The sequence below is a fragment of the Scophthalmus maximus genome, chromosome 3, assembly GCF_022379125.1.
Source record: "Scophthalmus maximus strain ysfricsl-2021 chromosome 3, ASM2237912v1, whole genome shotgun sequence".
NCBI classification, from domain to species: Eukaryota; Metazoa; Chordata; class Actinopteri; order Pleuronectiformes; family Scophthalmidae; genus Scophthalmus; species Scophthalmus maximus.
Window position 1 is genome coordinate 7136703 of NC_061517.1, and position 24770 is coordinate 7161472.

At 43.5% G+C, this 24770-nt stretch overlaps 2 protein-coding genes across 4 annotated transcripts; both read left to right on the top strand.

Annotated features, from left to right (window-relative positions):
* Positions 1-302: 302 nt before the first annotated feature.
* hm13 (histocompatibility (minor) 13) lies at positions 303-11416 on the top strand. Of its 3 annotated transcripts, XM_035643814.2 has the most exons (12): positions 303-689; positions 1866-1901; positions 4149-4247; positions 4359-4441; positions 4573-4661; positions 5512-5597; positions 5729-5854; positions 6081-6138; positions 6374-6494; positions 6618-6720; positions 6862-6947; positions 8539-11416. In XM_035643814.2, exons 1-12 carry the CDS (start codon positions 462-464, stop codon positions 8609-8611), a joined length of 1188 nt encoding a protein of 395 aa, XP_035499707.1. In that variant the 5' UTR covers positions 303-461; the 3' UTR covers positions 8612-11416. The 3 variants fall into 3 exon arrangements, with proteins under 3 accessions (XP_035499707.1, XP_035499708.1, XP_047186629.1); XM_035643815.2 differs by lacking the exon at positions 1866-1901; XM_047330673.1 differs by lacking the exons at positions 1866-1901; positions 8539-11416 and adding an exon at positions 7829-8172.
* A 930-nt stretch (positions 11417-12346) lies between these two features.
* On the top strand, positions 12347-17223 carry LOC118317261 (MRG/MORF4L binding protein). Its single transcript, XM_035645813.2, has 5 exons — positions 12347-12577; positions 14755-14876; positions 15088-15169; positions 15499-15573; positions 16044-17223. The coding sequence occupies exons 1-5, from the start codon at positions 12436-12438 to the stop codon at positions 16292-16294; spliced, it is 672 nt and encodes a 223-aa protein (XP_035501706.1). The 5' UTR covers positions 12347-12435; the 3' UTR covers positions 16295-17223.
* The last annotated feature ends 7547 nt before the right edge of the window (positions 17224-24770 follow it).

The window sequence follows — 24770 nt, forward strand, 5'->3', positions numbered from 1 at the left end:
TGTTTTGTTAACAAAACGATTAAAATAATATACGTTTATATCAAACAATTATGAAAATATTTTGTTTCCACTCCTGTTTCCATGTGAAAAACTGATGTTCAATCAAAAATACATCCATATACATAATGCTGTATTCTAAACATTACGTTCATACAGTTATGGGGACTGTATGAATGGAAACAATAGAGGTAGTTTTACATTAAAGGTTTTAATTTAATGAATGGTGTATGATATAATATAACGTCTGCGGTCCTCGAAAACAGCAGCAGAGTGAACCCTCTTCTCTTCCGCCCCATCTCTGCTCACTGTTTTAGGAAACGTGGCCTTAAGCAGACTCCAACTGCAGCGGCGGTTGTGTGGATGAATGAGAAACACGCAGCTTCCAGCCGCCACCTCCTTCCGTCTCTACGTCTCCTCCGCAGCCCCAGCTCTGCGCCTGAAGTCCGTCTCTAAAAAGAACCATGTCTGAGGCAGAACCAGTCCCGGCCTCGGCCCCGGAGGCCGCCGCCGCCGCTGTCCTGGAAGCCCTGAACGCCACGGACTCCAACGGCACCGAGGCGCTCAACGTTACGGCCAAATTCGTGGCCACCGCGGAAGGCACGGCGCTCGCATATGGCAGCCTGGTGTTCATGGCGCTCCTGCCCATCTTCTTCGGGGCCCTGCGCTCCGTCACCTGCTCCAAATCGAAGGTAACCTACGGCGGTGCCCCCCCCCCCCCAATGGACCTCGGTGTTGAGGTTTCACCTCAGCCCAGCTGCCGTTACCTTCCGCCGGCTAGCGAGCTCGGCTAACGGCTAGCTAACGATTTGCCCGGTGAATCTGTACGAGTCAGAAATGTCTTTATAACACTGACACACACACACACACACACACACACTGTCGTTAAATATTCCCTCTTAGTTGTTAAATATATTAACAAACGTACATAAATACTGATCAGTATTCAGTTCAGATATGAACCAGACGGGTCGTCAGGGCTGTTTCCATTATTTGAAGTTGCTAATTAGCTTTGACAAGTCTCCACCTGTTGCGCACCTTTTGGCCTGTGGTGCGTTCACGGTCGCGCTCTGTGTTGATTTGTCGCGCTCACACTTGTTGGTTGTGGTTTTGTCCGGCGACGGTCACTTGAGCTGTTTGTTTACACTCGTGATCCCGCTGTTTACCTGCCGACGAGACTCTCACCTGCCGGAGGTGATAACCGGAGGTGACGTGGTGCCGAGCACGCGAGCGTCAGGTGTGTTGGCGTGTACGTGAGCGCGAGAGAGCGACACGTGTACGAGATCCATTTATTTGCACTCCTGTCCTCCTGTTTTTTTTTTTTTTGGTGGTGGGGTTTGCAGACATGCGCAGCTGTTCACTTTAGGTAACGGTGGAAAAAAGAGAAGAACAAAAAAACCCTCCCACATCCTCTGCAGCAGCAGCAGCAGCAGCAGCAGCTCAGTGAGGTGAAGGGGACAAACTGTTCAGATCAGACTGGGACGGGAGAAAAAAGTGATCTGAGGCTTTGGTGAAGTGTATGTTCATCACCCACATGGGTGACGTCATGTGGGCGATGAACAGGGTACTCTGTGACGTCATCTCCTGAACTCTGCTGCATGTCTTCCTTTCTCTCTCTCTCTCTCTCTCTCTCTCTCTCTCTCTCTCCTCCATCAGCCATCTTACTTTATAATAAGGTAAAATATCCATAGGAACCATGAACCTTTAAACAGTTTGTCCTTGAAGTTCCGCATTGATGATGTGGGGTATTTTGCGGGTCCTGCTCCCAGTCGTCCTCTTTGCTGCCGATCTGATCCTCCCTTTCTCTCCCTGTCTGTCTGTGCACATCTGTCTGTCCACCCATTCTCTCTCTGTCGGTCTGTCCATAGGAGCTCGGAGAAAATGATTGCCATTCTGGGTTCAGAGTGAGTATGAGAGCGTCCGAGAGCACCACATGCTGCACGCAGTTTGTTTACAGCACTGACACGGCGGTGAATGTGTTAACACCGGGGCTTTGGTCATGGAGATGAGTGAGGAGGTGTTCGTCCAGTGCTTTGCTCAAGGACACGCTGTCAGGGCACATGACAATTTTTACCTTTTTCCTGAAGATCTGCAGCCTGAAGGCATGGTCGACTTTTAGATGAATTTTGTTCATGCAATAGTTCAGCTGAAACAGAAACGCATAACGTTTACAGGGTTTCTGCAGGTCCGGAAGAAGTCTTCAAAATCCAATCATCTTAATTTAAGGCTTTACACTGTTTCAAATACAATTTTGACGGGGGTTTTAAAGAAAACTTATGAGAGTTCAGAAATTGCAGACCCGTTTTAAAAAGTCAAACAGTAAACACCGGCCATCATCTCATAATATTCTGTGTTCACATCGGGAGCGTCACCAACGTCCGGCCCCAGTTCGACCGACTATTCACCAACAACGTTCACTCCTGCGGCTCTGGCGAGCAACCTCCACTCAGCACGTAGATTCACACCAACATTAAAAGTGGAGACACTCTGGACTTTACACCCAGTAACTAAACATCAGTCAATAAAAACGAGGAGGGAAAAGTTGGCTGAACTTAAAAACACTGAGGAGGAGAGTGTAACCCAAGTCTCACAATAATGCTGCGTTGTTCCAGTGTGTATCCACACACACACACACACACGCACACACGCACGCGACTGCACTTCGTTCTGTGTAATCATGTTCAGTTGAATGTTCATGTTTAATGTGTGACCCCCATTTTCCTCCATATCCTTCACACTGTTTCACCAGTAGACGGGAGATGGATCTTACACCAGATTAATAATGGAAACCTGCAGAAACCCTGATGTAACTAAACTGTAGACAACAGCTCAACTCACCAAGTAGATATAATTTCATTTAAAAGTACTGTAATTGTTGAATTATTTCAACTACCTGAGAAACAGACTCTTATGTAAGTCAACTGCTTTATCACTCACCTTTATGTGCAGCCACAGGGATCCTCTTCCTCCTCTTTCTCCTCTTCCTCCTTCTCTTTCCCATCATGTTGCCTCCTCTCCCTTTCTTTTCCATCCTTAACTCCTTTCCTCTCCCTCTCTGTCCTGTCCCACTTTCTCTCTCGTGGGAGTAGATGGGGGAGAATATAGAAGGAGGTGACTCTCTGGCTTCTCTCTCAGGGACGTGTGTCAATCTGCTGCAGTCACTTCATGTCTGTCGGTGGTAACAGCAGCAGTTCAGATTTGGGTGTAGTGTCAGTGGGTAGGTTGGCGTCGTCTTTATATCCCTGAATGAATATATATATATATATATATATATATATATATATGCATATGCATGCAGCAGAGACCAATAGTTGTTGGGATCTGTGGGGTAGATTAATCCCTCCAGCTCAAGATCAGAAATGGAATTATGTTCTTTGAGCCGGGTGTGTGTGAGGTGTTTTGGTTTCGTGACAGAAACTTGATGTTTGTTGGCAGCTTGTCCAGCTTATTATTCATCAGGGCCTGTGTGTTAGCAAGGATGACTGAGGAGAGGGCGATGCTGAACACACCTCGCCACAATCAAGTCGCTGTACATTGCACACACTCATAGATAAATATACCAGATTTTGTTCATCAGGATCCAGAATTATTCTAGAGGAAATCATTGAAAATGTCAAAAAGATATCTGCATGTTAAAGAAAGTGATAAAAAAGAGCTCTTTCTTGGACCATATTCCATCCTTTCACCAAGTTTGTTAAAATTAGTTAAGTATTTTTTGCGTCATCCTGCCGACAGAGAAACATACAAACAAACCGACGGGTGAAAATATTGGTATTGAATTTTTCTTTTGTGAACATTAGAGCATGTTAACATTCTCAAGTGGTAACCCAAATTAAAAGTATGAACCTGAATATGAGCATAATGTCACATTTAAGTTTCAACTGGTGAACCTGCAGAGTCTCTGTAATAAACACAATTATTTTTTAACAACTAGTATTACAGTAAATGTTACAGATCTTCATGAAGTTCTTGACTCTTCACTAATCACATGAAGCTTAAGCTGCTGGTGGAAGTTTCATGTTCTTGTGAACTAAATTAGTTTCTGTTTCGAAAGTGTTTTTCTTATTTAAACAAACTTGAAATGTGTTTTGTGTTAACCTCTTCTGCTTTTTAAAAACTGCATTTATCTTCCTTCTCTGTTACTCTCCCAGAATGCAGCGGATATGCCAGAAACCATCACCAGTCGCGACGCGGCGAGGTTTCCCATCATCGCCAGCTGCACCCTGTTTGGACTCTACCTATTTTTCAAGGTAACTCGGGGTTTCCTCGGAATGTTACGAACTTCCACTCTTTATGTGGCGTCTGGATACCTTTCTCCGCCTCGCACACTTTTACATTTTTGGACATGTTCTTCGATGCAGGTATTTTCTCAAGAGTACATCAACCTGCTGCTGTCCGTCTACTTCTTCGCGCTGGGCGTCCTGGCTATGTCTCACACTATGAGGTGAAGAGACACACACAGTTGCACCACATGTGCGTTGTGAAATATTAAGAGTTTGAATAAAACAAGCCCTTTGGCTTGTGTTGTGTTTGTTGGCAATGATTCTTACTTTCTCCCCCGTTTGTGTCTCGCAGTCCTCTGATGTCCAGAATCTTTCCAGATTCGTTCCCAAACAAACAGTTTCAGCTGCTCTTCACTCAGGGCTCCGGAGAGTCCAAAGAAGGTGAGACGAAGTTTTTCTAGATTTCCAAATCAAGCTAAATGAAACTGTGATCCACCTGATCGTCATTATTGTCATCTTCTTAGCACAGCAGAGGTCTTCTATAACATGTTCTCATTGGGTTAAACACATGTTTTAGACCTTCTTTAAAAACAGTTAACACAAATCTCACACAAGGAGAACTTTATTGATTCAACTGCTAAATGTCTAAATTTCTGGACTGGAACTGTACAATACACTGTATTCCAACAGGGAATCTCAAGTGTTACCAAAGAGTGGACAAGCATGTGTTTAAGCAGTCGAGAAAAACTGTAAAACATCGCAGTTCCTCAAAAACCTCTCCTTTGCTCGTGACCCTCCTTGTGTTAAAGATTTATTTTCTCTTCTTTTTACCTTTAGTCGTCGCCTGGTTTATTTCCCATCTAGCAGACTGGACATCACTGATCTAGAGGAATCTCTTCCTGCTGATAGTTTCAGTCTTATTTGTCCAGATTTTGAGATAGTTTGAAGCTTTCCACTGCAGAACTGAACGTGTCACATCAAATTGGCAGAGTTTTATCATGTGATGAGAGGAGAGTCAACTGACAGGGAGGTGGATTAATGACGCTACAGTGAAAAGCAGAAAAGTCTATCTTGACAACTTCAGATTGAATTTGATGCCAAAAGGGAACCTAAAAACATGAATGAATTAAGCAATCTCTGTGTGATGAAGGTGGCAGAATCTGGAGGCAACACTACACACAAACCTTTAGAGGGAAGCTGCAGAGAGAAATCTAACAGTATAGTTGTTTATATGATATTTCAATCTGACCAAGAAAATTCAAACTCATTTCTCTCTCTGTTCCCTCTGCAGAAATAGTCAACTATGAGTTTGACACCAAGAACCTGGTGTGTCTGGTCATCAGCAGCGTGGTTGGAGTCTGGTACCTGCTTAAAAAGGTAACGTCTGAGAGGTCAAAGGTTAGAGATAGGGATGAGTGTCCCATCACAGAAGGAAAACCACTATCTGGAGAGTGACATCACAGCACTGTGTGGCCAATAACCTGTCTGTGTTTTGTGTGACGTCACAGCACTGGATAGCCAATAACCTCTTTGGCCTTGCCTTCGCCCTGAATGGCGTGGAGCTGCTCCACCTGAACAACGTCAGTACCGGCTGCATCCTGCTGGGAGGGCTGTTCGTCTACGACGTGTTCTGGGTGAGATGATTTATAATTACTCATCAATTAAAAACTCTACATGTCACTACATGAACTTAAGTAACATTGTTCTTGTGTCGCTGTGGAAAAAAACAGATTTGAACACAAACTTGTTTGTGACTGTTATTATTAATAAAGTTGTTTTTTTTTCGTTGGATTACCTTCAGAGGTCAGACTCTCAGAAACTGAGATGTTAGCTGAGAATTTAAACAACGTTTCTCTCCAGGTGTTTGGTACCAACGTCATGGTGACGGTTGCCAGGTCCTTTGAAGCACCAATCAAACGTGAGTATGTGAGACTGATGTTTTGTACAAGTTGTAATGTTTTTACCTCCTCTGTAAATTCACACATTTCTAAGGAAGAGTTTCAGGGCCATGAGAAAAAAATTAAATTAAAGAATTAATTATTTTATTTTCCCATTTTGCATTTGGAGAGTAAAGTTGAAGTGTCGATAATAAGTAGTATTTCGTGAAACAATGGTGTGGTTTCACTGCCCCTCCTTCTTCCCTCCCCCTCCAGTGGTGTTTCCTCAGGACCTGTTGGAGAAAGGTCTTGATGCCAGTAACTTTGCCATGCTTGGTCTTGGTGACATCGTCATCCCAGGTATCTTCATCGCCCTGTTGCTGCGCTTCGACGTCAGGTAACTTCGCCTGTTCTCTTCTTCTTCTGGCCATAATGTGAAGTGCAACCAGATGTCAGTGTCCGTCTTTACTTTACTGAGTTGTTTCGTAAAGTTTTAGTAAGACTGTCCCTCTGCCTGCAGCTTAAAGAAGAACAGCAGGACGTATTTCTACTCCAGCTTCCTGGCCTACATCTTTGGACTGGGCCTCACCATCTTCGTCATGCACACCTTCAAACACGCACAGGTATGATCTGCTCTGATCCCTGCAGCCAATCAATATCCACGACAGCTCCCTCCGTAGCTCTGTTTTTACAGGACACACGTCTCAAACATCTCTTAACGTCTGTTTCACGGGTCTTTGACCTGCTCACCTGTCTGTCTGCAGCCCGCTCTGCTGTACCTGGTCCCCGCCTGTATCGGCTTCCCCGTCCTCGTAGCATTGCTCAAGGGAGAGCTCACAGAGATGTTCAGGTGAGTAACCATGGCAACATCCCGTTAGTCATGTTAGTCATCTCATTAATGATTTTTTTGTGGTTTGGTTTGTATGCACACAGGTTATTTTTGGCAATTTTTAAAATGAGAAGCATATAATAAAGTGATTTAGATGAAATGTCCTGATTTTGAGCTCAGATTTTTTTTTCCACCTTGACAGAAGCGAATGTCACATGATTCATCAGAAAGTTGGAAACAATGCTTTCTGTTTGTACACTTTCTATCCTCTTTCTTTTAAGCGAACATGCTTTTCTACATGTAACTACAACGTCAGGTGCAGGACATGCAAACAAAGAAAAGGGGGAGACCGTTCCAAAATAGTTTCAGCCTATAAGATCGATTGAATATCCGTCCAATGAAAATTAGCAACTGCAGCGACCTTATAAGACAAAACATCTTTTTTCGTGTAGTAAACAAGCTCGATAAATGTTGCATCATCACAGTTTGGGTAGTTTTGGGTAGTTCGTAACGTTCAGTTTGTGGACTTCCTTGTCCATCTGTCTCCTCCTCTTCGACGTCTTCGATTGACAGACACTTGCGTTCCCTTTCAACACCTCCATCACTTCTCCTTCTCTTCCTACTTCCTCTTCTTTTCCTGGTTTTCTCCCGTTGCTCCGTCATCACCTTCTCCCACTCCTTTCCTCCGTCCCCCACTTCTCTCCCTGATTTCAGCAGCGGAGCTGTCATAGTTTTTAACTTTAGAACTTAAGATTAAAAACTTAACACATTTTCTTTCTCTCTTGTCTTTTCATCCTCTCTTTCTCTTTCATCACCTTTCTTTTCCATATCAACCTTGTTTTAAACTTTCTCCTCACCCGTACATTCTTTCCCCCACCCCACCTGCCTGCCCCTGTGGTTAGCTATGAGTCGTCAGAGGAGGTTCTCCCTGGCTCTCCCAGACTCACTTCCTACCCAACCGTCAGCGGCTCGCCTGCCAGCCTTGCTAGCTCCATGGATGCCGTCTCTGCGGCGACAGGCTCCTCCCCCCGCCGCCGCCGGTTACAGCCAACCTCCATGTAGAGGTCACCCCCCCTCTCTCTTTACTCTCCCCTTCCAGTCTCACCTGGGCAGGTAAAGAGCCCATCAACCAGATTAGTGTCGTCATCATCCGTCCATCTCTCAGTCTGGTCATCTGTCGCTCTGTCACCAGGAAAACTTAATCAGTTTATAAAGTTTGACCTTGTTGATACAAACACAATTTTCTTGTTATTAATAAATACTTTAAAATGTCTAATAGTGTCGAAAACGTTTTATTTTAAAGTTTCGTGTGAAATATGTCCATAAAATTTTTGGGAGTCGAGGCCGACCAACCTGGACTCCTTCACCTTTTTTTTTTTCAGATATTAGGGAGTGAAAAAATTCTAATATGATATACAATTTTAAAAAATTGTCAATGATTCCTAAAATGTCATTATCAAACCCCTATGACCCTTATGAAATTGAGGCTTGAACATTAATGGTCAAGGTGGGTGAGACAGAAAAACTTTTCAATAGATTTTATCATTAATGGAAAAAAGTCAATCATCTTTGCTGATTGATGAGGTTAATCACACTAACCCTCCTCTTCCAGGTACGAGGAGACCCCACCTGAGGAGGAAGGTGCTAAAGAGGAGTCGTCAGAATCAGAGAAGAAAGACCAATAGCCTCCATCACTGTCTGCCCCGCCCCGCACCCACCGTCATCCAGCCTGCTGCCGCCCGCCACCACATTTCACTGAAGCCCCTCCCCCCTCCTGCCTCTCTAGCTTCCTGGGGAGATGGAGCTCATGTCGCCAACGTGTTTGTCCTTTAAAAGCCATGGGAGCGGCCGCTGGTCTCCGTGGTAACGGCTGCTGTCGTGCGACCGGTGGTGGTGTTTCTAATTAAAGGTTGTCACGTAACAACAGCAGAGAGTCGGTGCCTGCCATGACTCCTCTCTGTCTCAGCATCATCAGATCTGTGTGTGATCTCGTGTGTTTGCAGCCTGTCGGCTCAGATAGACCAGGAAACATGCAGAGCGCTTGGTTTTGTCTTTTCACAGCCTCAAAAGAAGAAGAAGAAAAAAAGATCACACTTCTTTTTTTTTTTTCCCCCGGGTGTATTTGTTGCTGTGCTGCTCTTCACTATGCCTTCTACTTTCTCACATCTGTGTTTTCTGTTGTTATAGTTTTTCTCAGTTAAACTTTTTTGCGTCAAAGGCCAGAATTTTAAGATGAAAAATCCAGTTTAGTTTTAATTGTATTCAGTTTTTTCTCCATTTGTCAAAGCCATGGTGTATTTATATGGACATGTGTAAATACTGAGCGTACGCGTGAATCAGCTGCTTTACCAGGAAATAAATTTCACCTCTGATCAGGCCTGAGGTGCTAATATGGCGTCGTGCTGTGATCATGTTTAGTTGTTTGCTGCAGCAGCTGCAGGTCTCATTGTCATTGACAAGCTGCTTCTGTTGTTGTGCTCTTTATTATTATTTTTTAAGTCAGTAAGTTCAGAAGTAATGGGTTCTTTATTGGCTCAAGTCCCATCCTTCCAGGTTTCGTGGAAATCTGTTTAGTGTTTTTTGCGTAATCCTGCTGATGTACAAACAGATGAGGGTAAAAAAGCATGACCTCCTTGTCAGAGGTAAAAAAGCTGCTTCCTGTAGTTTTTATCAGGGAGGGATTAGGGATTATTTTTTAAGCAGCAGTTTAATCCACATGTGGGATGGGATTTGACGACATTAAGAAAAATAGAATAAAACATTTAGCCTTTAGGAGTAAAAAGAAAAATACTGCAGAGATTTTATCCATCACATGGATCATTGTGTCCATCTTCATTCCATTTTATGAGATAACATAGAGCACACTGAATGGAAACATTCAAATGTTGTTCGTTTGTCCAGACTGAGTAACAATGTGCCTGTCAGACGGTTCAGAGCGGTGAACTCCTTGTGGATAATTTGAAGTTAAAATGGACAACAGCTGTTTCCTCAAGCTCAACTTCTTCATGACTTCTGGTTATTCAGAGTCTGAAAGTTTAACGGGTTTAGTCTTAACGTTCAGGCCTGTGGGAGGAGGAGGCAGACTGAACCTCCTCGTTTTCTGATGAAGCAAGGGGAGGGGCCCTGTAGCCTCCTCATCGTTCTCTGTGTGAGAGGGACGCGGGAGGTTAAGGGAATCTCTCAACAGCATCCTCAGACTGACGTATCTGATCTGGATTTGAACAAGCTTGTTTTTTTTTTCATAAGCAACTATTAAAATGACTGCTGCTTTTCTACTTGATTGATCTGAAAAGTTATATTTCATCCAAACATTCCCTGGTTAGAGCTTTTCCACAGTGAGGCCTTTCTGTTTTTATGTAATTGCAAGGAAATTATTTTGTGTTCTTGAACAAAATGAGATATTAATTATGCCAAACAATTTGTCATCAGATTAAAATTAATCAACAATAAAAATATTCATCAACTGCTGCCCCAAAATTAAGGAGGCCTTAAGTTTTCCTAGCAAAGACACCATCTCCCTTTTTGTTTTTCTCCTTATGTCAGGAAGACGTCTATTCAAAGATGAGTTTTGCATGACAATATTTTAGTATTAATACGTAACAGAAAGCAGCTTCTGTTCACTGTCGACACATTAAACTGTAAATCAGATGGATGACTCATCTCTACTTCACTTTTGGGAGCTGAAACTCATTGTAGTGACTTGATAAATTAACTGCCGGTGCCGACAGTCTGCATTTTTTTTTTTTTATCAGTTCGGCTAAGTCTCCTTCACACTTCTAATGTCTTGTATGACTGAGTTCTAAGAGGTAAGCTACATTTTTATGAAAAAGTCTGAATTCTTAGAGAAATGTCAGAATTTATAGTTAAAATTCAGCAATTTACTATCACACCTTAAGCTGGGTGATCCACAAAAGACGGATCCAAACAACAAAGGTCAAAATTGAAGCAATTAAGCTGAAATTAGTTTTAGTCCCTAGTAATTAAAAAGGGGAATTGGTGATATTTTCCTTATGATTAGTTTAACACGGAACTCAGAATTTGTACTGTTTATCAGTTGGACTGTTGCTATTTATTGGCATTTGGAAAGAGTCTCCTTCTGTATGTCGTGCCACAGAAACCATTTAGAAATCTTTGATGAAATACAGCACGATGTCCTGGACATGAGTGTTATCACTTTGTAGTCTATTTACCTTTCTTTTTTTTTTACAGTACAAATCTACAAGTTTTTGGTGCTTGAGAAAGACTGACTGGATGTATTCAGCCTCACTTAGGAGTTTTGTATTGTTATGTATAAAAAACAAGCAAAAGGATCATTGTCATTTACAACTCAGTGGAGTTCAGTATCGCCTCGTGTTAAGTATAATGTACCTGAATTTTTTTCTTTTCTTTCTCTCTCATTGTTTTTGTGTAGGAGGTTGTTTGATGGCCCAGACTGTATTTTATTTGCAATAAACGTTTTGGTGTTTTGATCACCATATAGAGAAGCATAATTCTGACTCTTTCTCCTTTGACTGCCACATCAGGTTTTATTTATTTTTAAATACACGATTATTATGGAATAACTTATACAACTAGAATGTCACTCAGTAGAGCTCATAACTCTTTCAAGGCCCAACAATATAACTACATTTAAATCCACTATATCCAGATTTTTTTTCATGGATTTGCATCAAGTTGCACAAACTCGGTATAAGATATCAGACGACTAAATATTCCTGATTTTTTCCCCATCAACATCCATGAAATCAGTGAAAACTGAAAAACACCCTCCTATCTCCCAATGATAATGAAAGTAATGAAAAAAATTGCAGGATCAGCACCTTTGTCTGGATCCAGGGCAAAATCTTATGGGTTCTTTCTTGGACCCTTCCACCAGATCTCATGAAAATCCGTTCAGTAGTTTTTGCTTAATCCTGCTGACAAACAAAATATTAAAAAAAAAATAATCAAGCGTCCGACAAGGACTTTACATAAATAGTAGAAAACGTTGAGGTTTTCAGTTAACTTTTTTGTTTGATAGTGTGTTGCTTGATTTGAAACATGCAACATTTTATATCATGCATGTTTTCAGAAGGATACTTGAATTTTATGTCTTAAACAAAGGCTTTAGACACAGGTTTAGACAAACAGAGGAGTTGGAATTGACCCATGAGGAGCTCCACGTTTAAATACATCCACAATTTCTCCATTTGTCCATTAAGAATTGGAGAAATGACAAAAGCAAGCATGACTTGTTTCAGTGGGATTTTGGGGATGCAATTTAGCTAAGAATCCTCTAAATGTAAATGTGTTTTTCAAGTTTCTAATATTGACAATATCTTATTTACTTATTTTAGTTTAAAATTTGTGTAATTTTCCGGGCATAATTCAGCGCATGATACTTTTATTTTGAAAAAATAAACAACAGCCGGAAACGGCTTTCGTAGTTCCGGCTGCCGGCGCAGACGGAACAAAGTGTCCGGTTCCGTGCGGAGCTCCTCTTCGGTCCGTGTGAAGCTCTCAGCAGAAGATGGGGGAGGCGGACGTGACACTGACTCAGACCGACGAGAAGCCTCCCGACTCGGCGCTGGTTCCCGGGGAGGACTCGGTGGTGTGGAGCCACGAGGTGGAGGTCTGCCTGTTCCACGCGATGATCGGACACAAACCCGTCGGTAAGAGCCACGGCTAACGTTAGCATCGTTAGCCGCCGCTGGAGCCGCTAGCGTGCGCCAGGTCTGCCGGTGTTTCACATCCCGAGGACCGGGGTCAGTCTCCGAGGTCCTCCCGGTCGGTGCTGCAGGGTGACGGCTCGTCTCAGTGGTCTTCAACAGGTCAGGGCGATCTGGGTCCAACTGACCACTAACGGTGGCCAGACCTCCCCCATCCTGCCCCCCTGTTACTGACGACCACTGCAACAGTGGAGCAGAAGTTAAGTGTCGTTCACAACAAGGTTGATTCTCTCCGAGTGAAGTCAGGAATAATTCACAGAGAATGTTCTTGTCTCAGTAGAGAATTAAAAGCATGGGCCAGATTCTGGTATTTGTTGTGATGCCCCCGTGTCTCTGAACCAGGTTCACCTGCTCAGTCTTTCAGGTGTGTTTCCGTCTCGTGGGACTCCATGATGCTGAGACCAGGTCTCTGTGGGGACAAGGTTTCTGCAGGGACCTGGTCTCTGTTGGGGGACCTGGTCTCTGTGGGGACCAGGTCGCTGTTGGGGGACCTGGTCTCTGTGGGGACTGCGGGGACCTGGTCTCTGTGGGGACCAGGTTTTGTTGGGGGACCAGGTCGCTGTTGGGGGACCAGGTCGCTGTTGGGGGACCTGGTCTCTGCGGGGACCTGGTCTCTGTGGGGACTGCAGGGACCTGGTCTCTGTTGGGACCTGGTCTCTGTGGGGACTGCAGGGACCTTGTCTCTGCGGGGACCTGGTCTCTGTGGGGACCAGGTCTCTGTTGGGGGACCTGATCTCTGTGGTGACTGCGGGGACCAGGTCTCTGTGGGGACAAGGTTTCTGAGGGGACTGCTCTGTCCAGGACCACCTACTCAGCCAATGAGTAGTATTTTTTACATTTTTCACTGTAAAAGTAACAAAAGCTTTGGTGGAACTTATGAGGGAGGTTAACATCAGATATCATCTACATCCATTTTAGCAGATGGAACATTGGACAAAATTTTAAAAAAAAATCAAAGTGCACGTTAATTAAATGTTTCCAAAGTTGGTTTCTGTCGTTTTAGGGAGTTCTTCTCATCACACTGAAGAAGGTTCAAATGTTAATGTTTCTGATAAGTTTATTTAGTTATTTGATGCCATAAAAATGGGATGAGACATCATGATTGACAGCTGCGGGACCTTGATACTGCAGATTGTCATCCATCTTTAAAAACAGTCATTGATCGTCTTTTAATAGTCACTAATCTTCCTCATACAAACCTGTCTGTCAGAGTCAGACCAGCTGAAAACGACATGATTTTTGTGAACGGAAATTATACATATCTTTATTTGCATATTTTTGAGAACTGAAGCCAGAGCTGAACATGTGAACAGATCTCTCAGAATGGATGTTAATGCCAAGTGTGAACAGGGACCGGGTCCTGCTCGTTTCTGGAGATGGTTCTTCATGACTCTTTTGTGATGGACTCGTCTTCCTGCTGCAGGATGAATCTGGGACCAATCTGACTTTTCCTCCGTGTCGCCACCTGATCGTCATCGATCGTCGTATGCTTTTGGTGATTAATTGTTCAGACCATAGACGACTATATCAAAAATGGACATGGTCCGGAAAATGAAACCAATGTGGAAGTGCCCTGAAACCTGTATTGTCTGGAATGACCAGCAGATGGCGACTCCACTGCTTTAAAAAATAAGTCGTTTCTATGGATGTCTATGAGAAAACACCATGATGTTTATTTTGTAAATTGCGGTCTGATTTAGAGTAAAATGGAAGATGAAGCACGATATGCATTGCAGCGTGGATACAGCGTGATTGACAGCTGGTACCGTCGTCACATCGGTTGCAGATGTAGGTGGGCGCACAGTAGACAAGCTCTTGGTCAGACCCACTCCCCGCCCCTACATATGGTTCCAAAAACTCTTTCCGATACTACGTGGATTCAGTTGGTTCATATTCACACTATTGTATATATATTTACTCTTAATTGCATTATCACAAACCAGAGGAGACACATCACCACTGTTAAATCTGTCTGTTATTCTGTGCCGTCAGTAAAAGAAAAGGTCAAGACAAACATCAATGTCTTGAATACCACCTGATAAAAAACGTATACTGTAAACATGAACACTGCATGTAGTTTAAAACACTGTCTAACTGTCCGTCTCTGCGCCCGTGTCGAGGTGTGAACCGTCACTTCCACATGATCTGTATCCGAGACAAGTTCAGTCAGAACATCGGTCGCCAGGTCTCCTCCTCCGTCATCTGGGACCATCTGGGGACCATGTACGACATGCAGGCTCTGGTGAGGACTCAGTCGTACACGCTTCTGTGTCTGTGCACTGCATTTCTGAAGCCTTTGTTTAAGTGTGTGTGTGTGTGTGTGTGTGTGTGTGTGTGTGTGTGTGTGTGTGTGTGTGTGTGTGTGTGTGTGTGTGTGTGTGTGTGTGTGTGTGTGTGTGTGTGTGTGTGTGTGTGTGTGTGTGTGTGTGTGTGTGTGTGTGTGTGTGTTGCAGCACGAGTCTGAGATATTGCCATTTCCAAACAATGAGAAGAGTTTCTCTCTGCCTGATGACATCATCCAGGAAGTAAAAGAAGGTGAGATGTCGTGATGGGGGACAGGGCTGGGGTGTGGTCAAATTGGCTGAGGAAGTTTCCTAAATCTTGACGTGACCCAGAAGTATTTCCTCGCCAGCCATGATAAGAGATGTTTGGATTTTATAAATGCTAAGGAAAGCAGCTTCAATGTTTCCATTCCTATCTCCTTTAGCATAGCATTCCTATGGGAAAGGAAAGGAGAAATAGACGCCTCACAATTCATTGCGGCAGCGATATTTAACGTGTCTCGACTTTTCACAATGCATTGTGGGATACTATCTGTTTCATTTCCTGGTTTTCAGTCTTCATCTTTGTGTGTGTGTGTGTAGGTAAGCTCGGCTCAGAGGAGGAGACCAAAGAGGAGTTCAGGATGGAGAGAGAACCGCCAGCGACACACGAAGAAGGTACCAAACTTTTTCTTTTACTTAAAACTGTCAGTCAGTTTAAGAGCTCGACGTGAGTTATCGGGTGGCTGACAAAAATCGGCTGATATGAGTCATTCACACTCACAATGGTATCAACGTTTATGATTGCTGATATGAAAAACTTTTATTTTACAGAATAGACAACGCAGAAAACATGTGCATTTATGTTTATCTTAATTCAAGTTCTATATATTTGGTTGTAGCTGCAGTTTATTTTTATTTATCGTTATTTATGATAAAGTTTATGGCTAAACTGTAAAATATCAATTCCCCATTACATTCTTTGTCAAAAGGGTTTGATAATGACATTTTAGGTATCATTGACATTTACATTTTTTTAATATATCAGTCGATATTACTCCAATATCGGTGTCAGCATCGGCCCCAAAACATTAATATCGTTCAGGCTCTAATCCGTCACGTGTGTCACGTTTCCTCGCCCCCTTCAGGAAGTAACTCGTCGGTGAAGATGTCGGAGCGAACGAGCAGCAGCCGGGACAAGGAGAGAGAGCGAGACAAGGAGAAGGGAGGGAGTGAAGGCGGGGGAGGAGGAGGAGGCGGAAGTGGTGGTGGAGGAGGAGGTGGAGGAGGAGGAGGAGCCAAGGAGGCAGAGAAGAGGAAGAGGAGCCGAGCTGCCGAGAAACTGCTGTCGTCTTCCAACCCTGCGAGTCCGGGAGGAGTAAAGAGGAGACGCACCTGAGGGACGGACGAAGAGAGAGAGAGAGACAGAAGAGATGAGTGTGAGAGAGAGGAAGAGAGAGAGAGAGAGAGAGAGAGAGAGAGAGAGAGAGAGAGAGAGAGAGAGCGCGTGTGTAGGATGAAAAGTTAACAAGTGAGGAAGGGGCCGGCAAACCTGCAAGCTTTATGTCAGGTGACGATGTGCTGTCCGATCTGCGCGTCATGCCAACAGGAACCAGCCGGCGTGATGTTGTCATGTGGAGAGAAAAAAACATTTACGTGGCCTCTGATTGGCTGCGACCTGCCCGTCAATCAACATCTGCCGCTTTGCCTCGCAGCAGCTCTTCGTCATTTGATCAGAGTGGGCGGAAGTGACTCGTCTGGATGCCGCAGCCCTCCATTTTTTTAATTTAGTATTTTTATTATATTGTTGTGTTAGAGAAGGAAGACGGTGGGGGTCCCCCCCCCCCCTCCATGTTTTAAAATCAGACCTTTCTTTTTTTAGTTTCCGTTTGATTCGCTCAGTCTGACTCACTCGCAGCAATAACTGAACCTGGGAGACGCCAGGGCGTTGAAATATGAAATATATATCGCCTAAATGAAAACGGAAGCAATGTCAGCATCATCCTGACGGACAATAATTCTGTCACTTATTATTCAACCATAACTTTTAGGTTGCATATGAAAGTTCACAGTGTTTATACTCGGTAACATTTACATTTGTTGTATGTTTGGTTTTCCAACTTAGGCGAAACCTGCTGTCGACCCTCAGGTCGATTAAACGTTTGAAAGCATTAAAGACTTTAAATTATTTCTCCACAGGTGAACTTTACTCTCTTGCAACAACTACACATCAGGGCAGGGCAAAAATCAATGCAGCAGAAGTGTTGTTTACTTTTATTCCATACCATGACTGTACATAAAGATGGACGACGCGTCTGCACTTCCTCATGATGTTTCAGCTTGTTTTTTTTAGCATCAAATAACTATTTCAAACCAAACTCATCAGACATATGAACACTTGAACATACATCGGGGTGATAATAATTATCTAAAATGACGGAAACAATCTTTGGAAACATTTATTTAATGTGTACTTTGATTTTTTGTTTGTTCTATGGCCCATCTGCTAACATGGAGGGGTTGGGGTTTATGACATGTACTGCAGCTGCCCACCAGGGGGCAATCCAGATGATTTGGCTTCATTTTTGGGATGTCGTCCATCTTTATAGTTAGTCCATGGTTGAGACTTTTACATAAATGTACTTTTGGTACTGTCATGTCAACCATCTTTATTTGCAGTCTTTGGTCCATACATTCTTCTCTCTGGTCAGAACCTGGTGCCTACATTACCCAGAGTGCAGTTTGTGTGTGTTACGTTAATGGAGCCTGCAGCTTTAGTCAGTCGGCACACATTTTGAAACAACGAATGAAATTAGTCAACTGCCGTCGACAGACCTGTTCACGTAAGGACAGAACAACAAACATCAGACGTGTGTTTTAGATGCTGAGTAACAGAAAATTTACCGTTGAGTTTGTTAATTATTCTCACAAAAGGCCTCCACACATTGGCAGCCTTCTTGCAGACAATTCTTTATCGGTGCTCCTGTGTCCTTCACCATATCAAACTTGCCTTGTTTAAGATAAATGGTTGTAATTGGCACAACAGATCCTGAGCATGAATAAACAAGCTTTCTGATTGGTAACAGTGAAGAACTACAGTGAGTCACTGCAGCCTGTTTTCTGCCCCTAGGTTTTTGACTCTGGGAGGTTGTTGCTGTACCTGCAGACAAGACTCAGTTGCTGAAACGAGTCCTGTCACCTGCTGTTTGTAAAAGTATAAGAGCAGTTGTGATATCATCTGTTTTTATTCCCTGTTGATTTCTTCCTGGACGAACTAGAGCGTCACTAAAAGAGGAAGGTCAAATATCTGGTGACAGAAACTAAACGTCATCCCGAGTCTTTGATCAAAGGTTTAAATGCTGAACCAGAGCTCGTGTGTGAAGGAGCATCTTTCATGCAATTAGCTCAGAGCGCTTCACACACTGAAAACAATCAAATCAAAATTAACAAAAGGGATAACAGTCAAAATGAAAATGTGTGGTTAAAACTGAAACATTAGATTTTTAAAAATGGTTTTGCTTTCTGACATCCAGAGGCAGCATGTTCCTCAGTTCAGGGAGGTGAGAAGAGGAGGAGGAAGAGAACCTCAGCAGGACGGTGGTTCAAAATTTATAGACAAGCTGTGGAGGACGACATAAACAGGAAACAAGGTCTCTGGTGCAGCTCATTTAAATATTTGTAAAAATGTGTCTATTCAAATTATTCTCACATAACAGGTTGTGAGAGCTTTCATGTGAAAGAAGGAACATGAACATCATGCTGCCTTTAGATACAGCTTTTCTGACAGACGCTGCAAACTCAGTAAGTGAAAGCTCTGGTTCAGTTATTTATTTATATATACTATATATTATTATATACTGTAAAATACATCACTATTAATAGTTGAAAACGCTGGCTCAGGTATCGACGACAGTATAGAGCCGTTTCTCTTCATTCACAATTGAAGCTGCAGGACGTCCGTGCAACCACAAGCTGGCGCCAACCACCTGCTGATGGAGCTCAGCAGCTCGTTTTGAGATCAATTACTAATTTATCGGATCTATATTAAGTAATTTGCGTCTTTTCATATTACAGCTGAGAGGGAAGAAAACTACAAAACAAATGCAAAATGGAAGGAATTTCTACAACTTATCATATAAAATGAAACGTACACAGCCATAAATATTCATGTACGTATAAATTAATGACACAAATATACTACAAAAATATATAAGAGTAAAACATCATTAAGTTTGACTCTAGCTCCTCAGGTCGATGTTGAAGACTCTCTCATACTCATCTTTTATTGTTTTGAGAAAATAATTGGCAGAATATTGAAAGATTTCATGTATTTATCAAGTGACATTTTTTACCGATTTGTTTCTTTCCAAAAATGTGATGATAAATTACTGTCATTAGTTTATAAGAGCATCTTAAAATAATGGATTAATCGATAATAATAACTTTATTTATATGGCCCTATTGTTTCCCGTTTATTAAGTTGAAAAAAAAATCTCTCTCTCTGTCTGGATTCCTTTAAAAAAAACAACAAAGTGAAACAGCGCCCCCCCAATTATTCATTCAGGTAAATTGAGTTTGTCCGTGTGGTGAATAGGTAGTACTGCAGTGGGACAGTCCAGGTAAGAGACGACGCCAGGTGGGGTGATGATGCAATTTCAGGTGTCGTCAGTAACCAGTGACACGTCACCGGGCAACAATATGACGTGTGCACGTGCGTGCGCGCGTGCTGTGGGGGCGCCTGTTTTATGACACCAGAAGAAGAGAAGTTGTCACCCGGACGTTATTCGACACGTGGACACGGCGCAGTTCATCTTCACTGTGAGTGAAACACACTGACAAACTGTGTGTGTGTGTGTGTGTGTGTGTGTGTGTGTGTGTGTCTCGAGTGAAGCCTGGTGACCGTGTGAGTCTGTGCAGGAGGAAAACTTCGAGGTTCGCTGTAAAATGAGTCATAAGTTTAAACAAGCAACTAGAATATCAGCTTCATTTCGTTTGTCACATGAAGATCAGGAAGTGACCGACCATCAATTTGTTGTCAATTAGCAATAAAAAGCAGAAAGAAATTGATTAGTGCTGATTCAGGTGGCTGAAGTGTGTCGTGGTGACCTGATGCATTTCGATGGTGATGAAACACAAACCTTTAAATCATCTTTGTGAAGTTTCTGTATCCAACCCCCAGCTGATTCCGCATCACTTGACCTATCTACATACATATGTGTTTCTTTTTTATATCTTCTCTACATACGGAAGGAACAGTATACAGAACACACAACAATATTGGATATAAAAAATACACATTCAGGAGCTAAGCTGATAAAGTTTACCTGCTGAAATCCAGCATCACACAGGGGGGGCTCTTCAGGTGAGTTCTGGTCTGTTCTGGACTCTGGACTCTGGAGTCCTCAGCTCACGGAGGAGGTTCAGTTCGTTTGTGTCCAAATCCACGTTTTGTTAGTTGAACCATGTTGAAACAGTGTTGTTGTACTGAGTCTCTTCATGAATCATGGGAATGGTTTTTCAGTGACTACGTATACTCGTCCGACCCCCCCCCCCCCCCCCCCAAAAGAATCATCGGGGTCGCCCATGATAATTATCAGACATGTTTGGTATTCAGAATTTAAAATGATGGGATGATTACGTCAGTACTTTTCGAGCAGAACCAATGATGGAGACGAGTCGAGCAGCTGACAATTCCCGCCCTCAGCTGCTCGACATTATAGACCTTCTGAAATGGCGACTGTGAGACAAGCCACTGTACGAGTGGCTGAGTTGAAGGAAAGGCTTGTCAGAGTGTTCACTGCATATAACTATGTACACGTGACCTCGTCCCCTTACTCTTCTTCTCGACATCTCCTCTCTCCTAACTCGTTATACTCTCTACTCACCCCTCGTCTTTCCTTGTGTCCTTAATGATGCTGGATCTCGATCAATATTCGGGGGAGGAAGTGAGGGAGCAGTTAGCACGATGGAAAGCATCCCTTACAGGACAAAGAGTGGGTGTAGAAAAGGGAAGAAGGAAGAATGACACGAGGAAAACAAGGTATGGGGATGAGGAAGGAGACGAGGAGGACGCACCTGAGGAAAGAAGGATGAATGAGTTGATGAGGAACAAGGAGAGGGGATTAGGGAGGAAGGAGATGAGGATGGGATCAGGAAAGGAGAAAGGATGATGGCGAAGGAGGAAAAGAGGAAATGGAAAGGAAAGAAAAAAGTAAAGAAGGAGAAGCTTAGCGGGACGAGTGTCAATCCAGCCTGAGAGAGCTGTCAATCTGACTGAGAGGAAAACAGACGAACGAGTGTGAGAAAGAACGACAGAACTGCGGCTGCCGCATGAATATTCATGGAATGCTGAGAGTTCCCAGCAAACTGTGTGTGTGTGTGTGTGTGTGTGTGTGTGTGTGTGTGTGTGTGTGTGTGTGTGTGTGTGTGTGTGTGTGTGTGTGTGTGTGTGTGTGTGTGTGTGTGTGTGTGTGTGTGTGTGTGTGTGTGTGTGTGTGTGTGTGTGTGTGTGTGTTTTCACAGTGTGGCCGCGGCCATGTTTATTCATAAATCATCTCATGTTTATTCATACCGGATTATGTAAAGACTTAAGTAGGCGTATACACACACACACACACACACACACACACACACACACACACACACACACACACACACACACACACACACACACACACACACACAGGTCATGCTGGTCAACCGTTAAAGACGCACACTTCTTTGAGTGTACTGTGGTGTTTGTATGTGTCTCAGGCCCGTTTCACACCAAGTCATCACATGTGAACTGAGTTGAACTGAAATCCGAACATGTCTCCATGATAGACTGTATATAAAGACGATCAATGACATGTATATGAAGATGGACGACATGTCTCCACTTCCTCCTGTTGTAAAAAAAATGAAGCTGAAATATCTCTGATGCGGGCGCCGGCAGCTTGTGCTGGTGACGTCACCTGGAGCCCGAGTCTGTGCAGAGTTGGTATCGAGGTCCCGCCCATACGAGCGCTCGACCAATCGCAAGTCAATGTCAGCTGTCAATCATGACGTCTCAGTCCGTTTTTATAGCATCAAATCACTATTAGTACCACAAGCACTTGAACATACATAAGAGTGATAAGAACTATCAGAAGGGGCAGTAAGCATTTTTAGAGAAGGCTTGTTTCTCTCTTTGTTGTTGTGATTTTACTCCTCTGGCCGGGCCGTGAACCCGTGACGCCGGGTATGGGAGACTGCTGCGCTACCCATTAGGGCAAAACGGCAGAGTTGCAGCGCCACACGCTAGCACGTCTCTTAAAGTGTCGACGAGGGATGTTTACAAACTGCGCTCGCTGTGTTGTGAGGTGCGGTCTGCACCATTTGTGTTGTTTTTTGATTTACAGAGCCAGGGCTGAGCCGAAAACCTGGATTTTTTTTTCTAACAGCAGTTAGCAGACCGTGAGGATATATTCGCAAAACGTGTATTGCTTTAGAATCGCTCACTGGCCCGTGTTCTTTGATTTTGATTTGTATTTTGTTTGGTTCGTGTCCTGACTGACCTCTGACACTGTGGGGACTGTAAAAAAATATTTCAATGATATGCCTTTGCTTTATGGTATTAAAAAAAACGAAAGGAATGGAAAAAACTATGGGAACAAATACAAAATCTTATCTGAAACACTATATATCTTCCCACGTCTCCTCCTCCTCCTCCTCCTCCTCTCTCCTCCTACCTTTAACCCTTTCACCATCTCATCCTCCTCTCCGGCAGTATAGTGATGCTGTTTTAATCTTTGAAGTGGACGTGCAACCTTCCCAACCAATCAGAGACAAGAGAGATAAGAGCGAGAGAGACGCTGAGAGATGGGAATTGAGCGGAAACTGAAGGGGGGGGGGGTGAGAGTGAAGAAGAACGTAAAGGAATGGAAGATGAAAAGAGGAGCTGGGATGAGGAGGAGAACCTCCGCGTCCTCTGACGAGCTGGAGAGAGAACCTGAGTGTGATATAACGTCGAAAATCATAAATTATTTTCCGCATACGTCTCCTCAGGGACATTAACGGACTCACTTAGGTCTTCATATTCCAGTCAGGCCACTACTGAGCATTAGCAGCTCCTCGGCTCCATGAACCCTCTGTCCTCACCTGCTGTGTGGAGAGAGATGCATGACCTATGACCTCTAATAGCTGCTCATCATGAAAAACTGAATCCAGCTTCCTGAAGGCTTTTTGGATCCAGTTTGGACTTCACTCCGCACACTGGACCGGCCTTTCAGCATCGCAGAATGACATCACCGTTGGCCTCCATTTGTTAGCAGACATGCGAAGTGATGTCATGAATGCTTTGTGTCGATATGATGAGACTTTCTTCTTCTTCAGGTGTTGTGTTCGTGTCGCTGTGAAGCCTGAGACAGATTTAGACATTTCTCTGTCATGTCTGTCCAAAAGACACGCGCACGCACGCCAGACACACACACACACACACACACACACACACACACACACACACACACACACACACACACACACAGTGCTCATTAGCCATGTATGGTGTGTGTCTGGCAGAAGTCATTTGTTTGTCTTTAAGCAGCTAAACTCTCTTTTATCCTGCTGATAATAGAAAGATTAGCATCTCAAAGCCACAAAAGAGCTTTTAATCAAACCTCAGGCTCACACACACGCACACACACACACAGGGTTCCAGGCATCCTGTTGTGTAGTGTGCGATGATTACAAAGACAATTGTGTGTGTGTGTGTGTGTGTGTGTGTGTGTGTGCGTGTGTGCGTGTGCGTGTGTGCGTGTGCGTGTGCGCTCTAGCTGGTAGTTAACACAGTAATGAGTCAAACAGCTGATGGTGTGTATGAGGGTGTGTACCCTTTTCTAGCGGAGATGCTAATGAGCCACAGCAGCTTTAGGAATTGATGTTTCAATCTGCTCCCCTTTGACTCCGAACTGTTGATAAGTTAATATCTGGAATCAGACACCTTAAACGTGAACATCACACAGCTCTGATCCTTTAAAGAGTATATGTGAGCAGCCGGTCGTGAAAGTCTGAAACTTTAAATTGAATGTATAAATCAGATGATTAACTACTTCAGTTGAAACTTTATTCCATATTTTAGGTTTTGATTTGGATTAGATTTCAAAAATGAGATGTAGCAACAGTGAAGTCTCTTGTTGTTCAGTAGCCCCCCCTCCTTTTCTTTATGACATCCTGTCTGCATCACATTACTGTGCTTGATTGAATTTAAGGGGACTGTTGGTCCTTGGTGGCGGTATGAGCTTCACTTAGTGCCGGTTCTGGTTGTCCTAATTTTTGCGTGTGTCTCTTCCTGGACATTGCTGATCGTACTGTGCCTAAGAGCCACAAGGAACTGGAGTCAAATACCTTGTATGTGCAAACACACTTGGACAAAACAAAGCTCACTCTGACTTGTAGAAACTGTTTTGGTAACACACCCCACAGCGAGCCTCCCACAAGACCCACCAGTGGACACACACACACACACACACAGAGTGGATGAGAAACTCCCGGGACTCCTCCGAGTAACCCCGTGAGGATGAAGACCTGATGCAATGTTCCAGGCCGGTAATCGGATGAGCCGTATTCAATATGTGAAATATTCTCCCCTGCGAGAAACAAAGAGCAGCCAATTATTCCAGAGAGAGCTGAAGACTGAAAAACACAGAAAGAAAAAAACAAAACAATAAGACAGTGCTGCTTCCTTTTTAATGGATTCGTTTTTTTTTGTTTTTTTATTATTGAGGAGTGTGTTCTGTTCCGCACGACAACAAAAGTCATTTACATGAATAAAAAGCAGAGGAAACAACCTCACAGGCCCCCTGGTTAACACAAGTCACGGCTGACTGAGATTTCATGCTCAGAAATGTGTGTCTCTG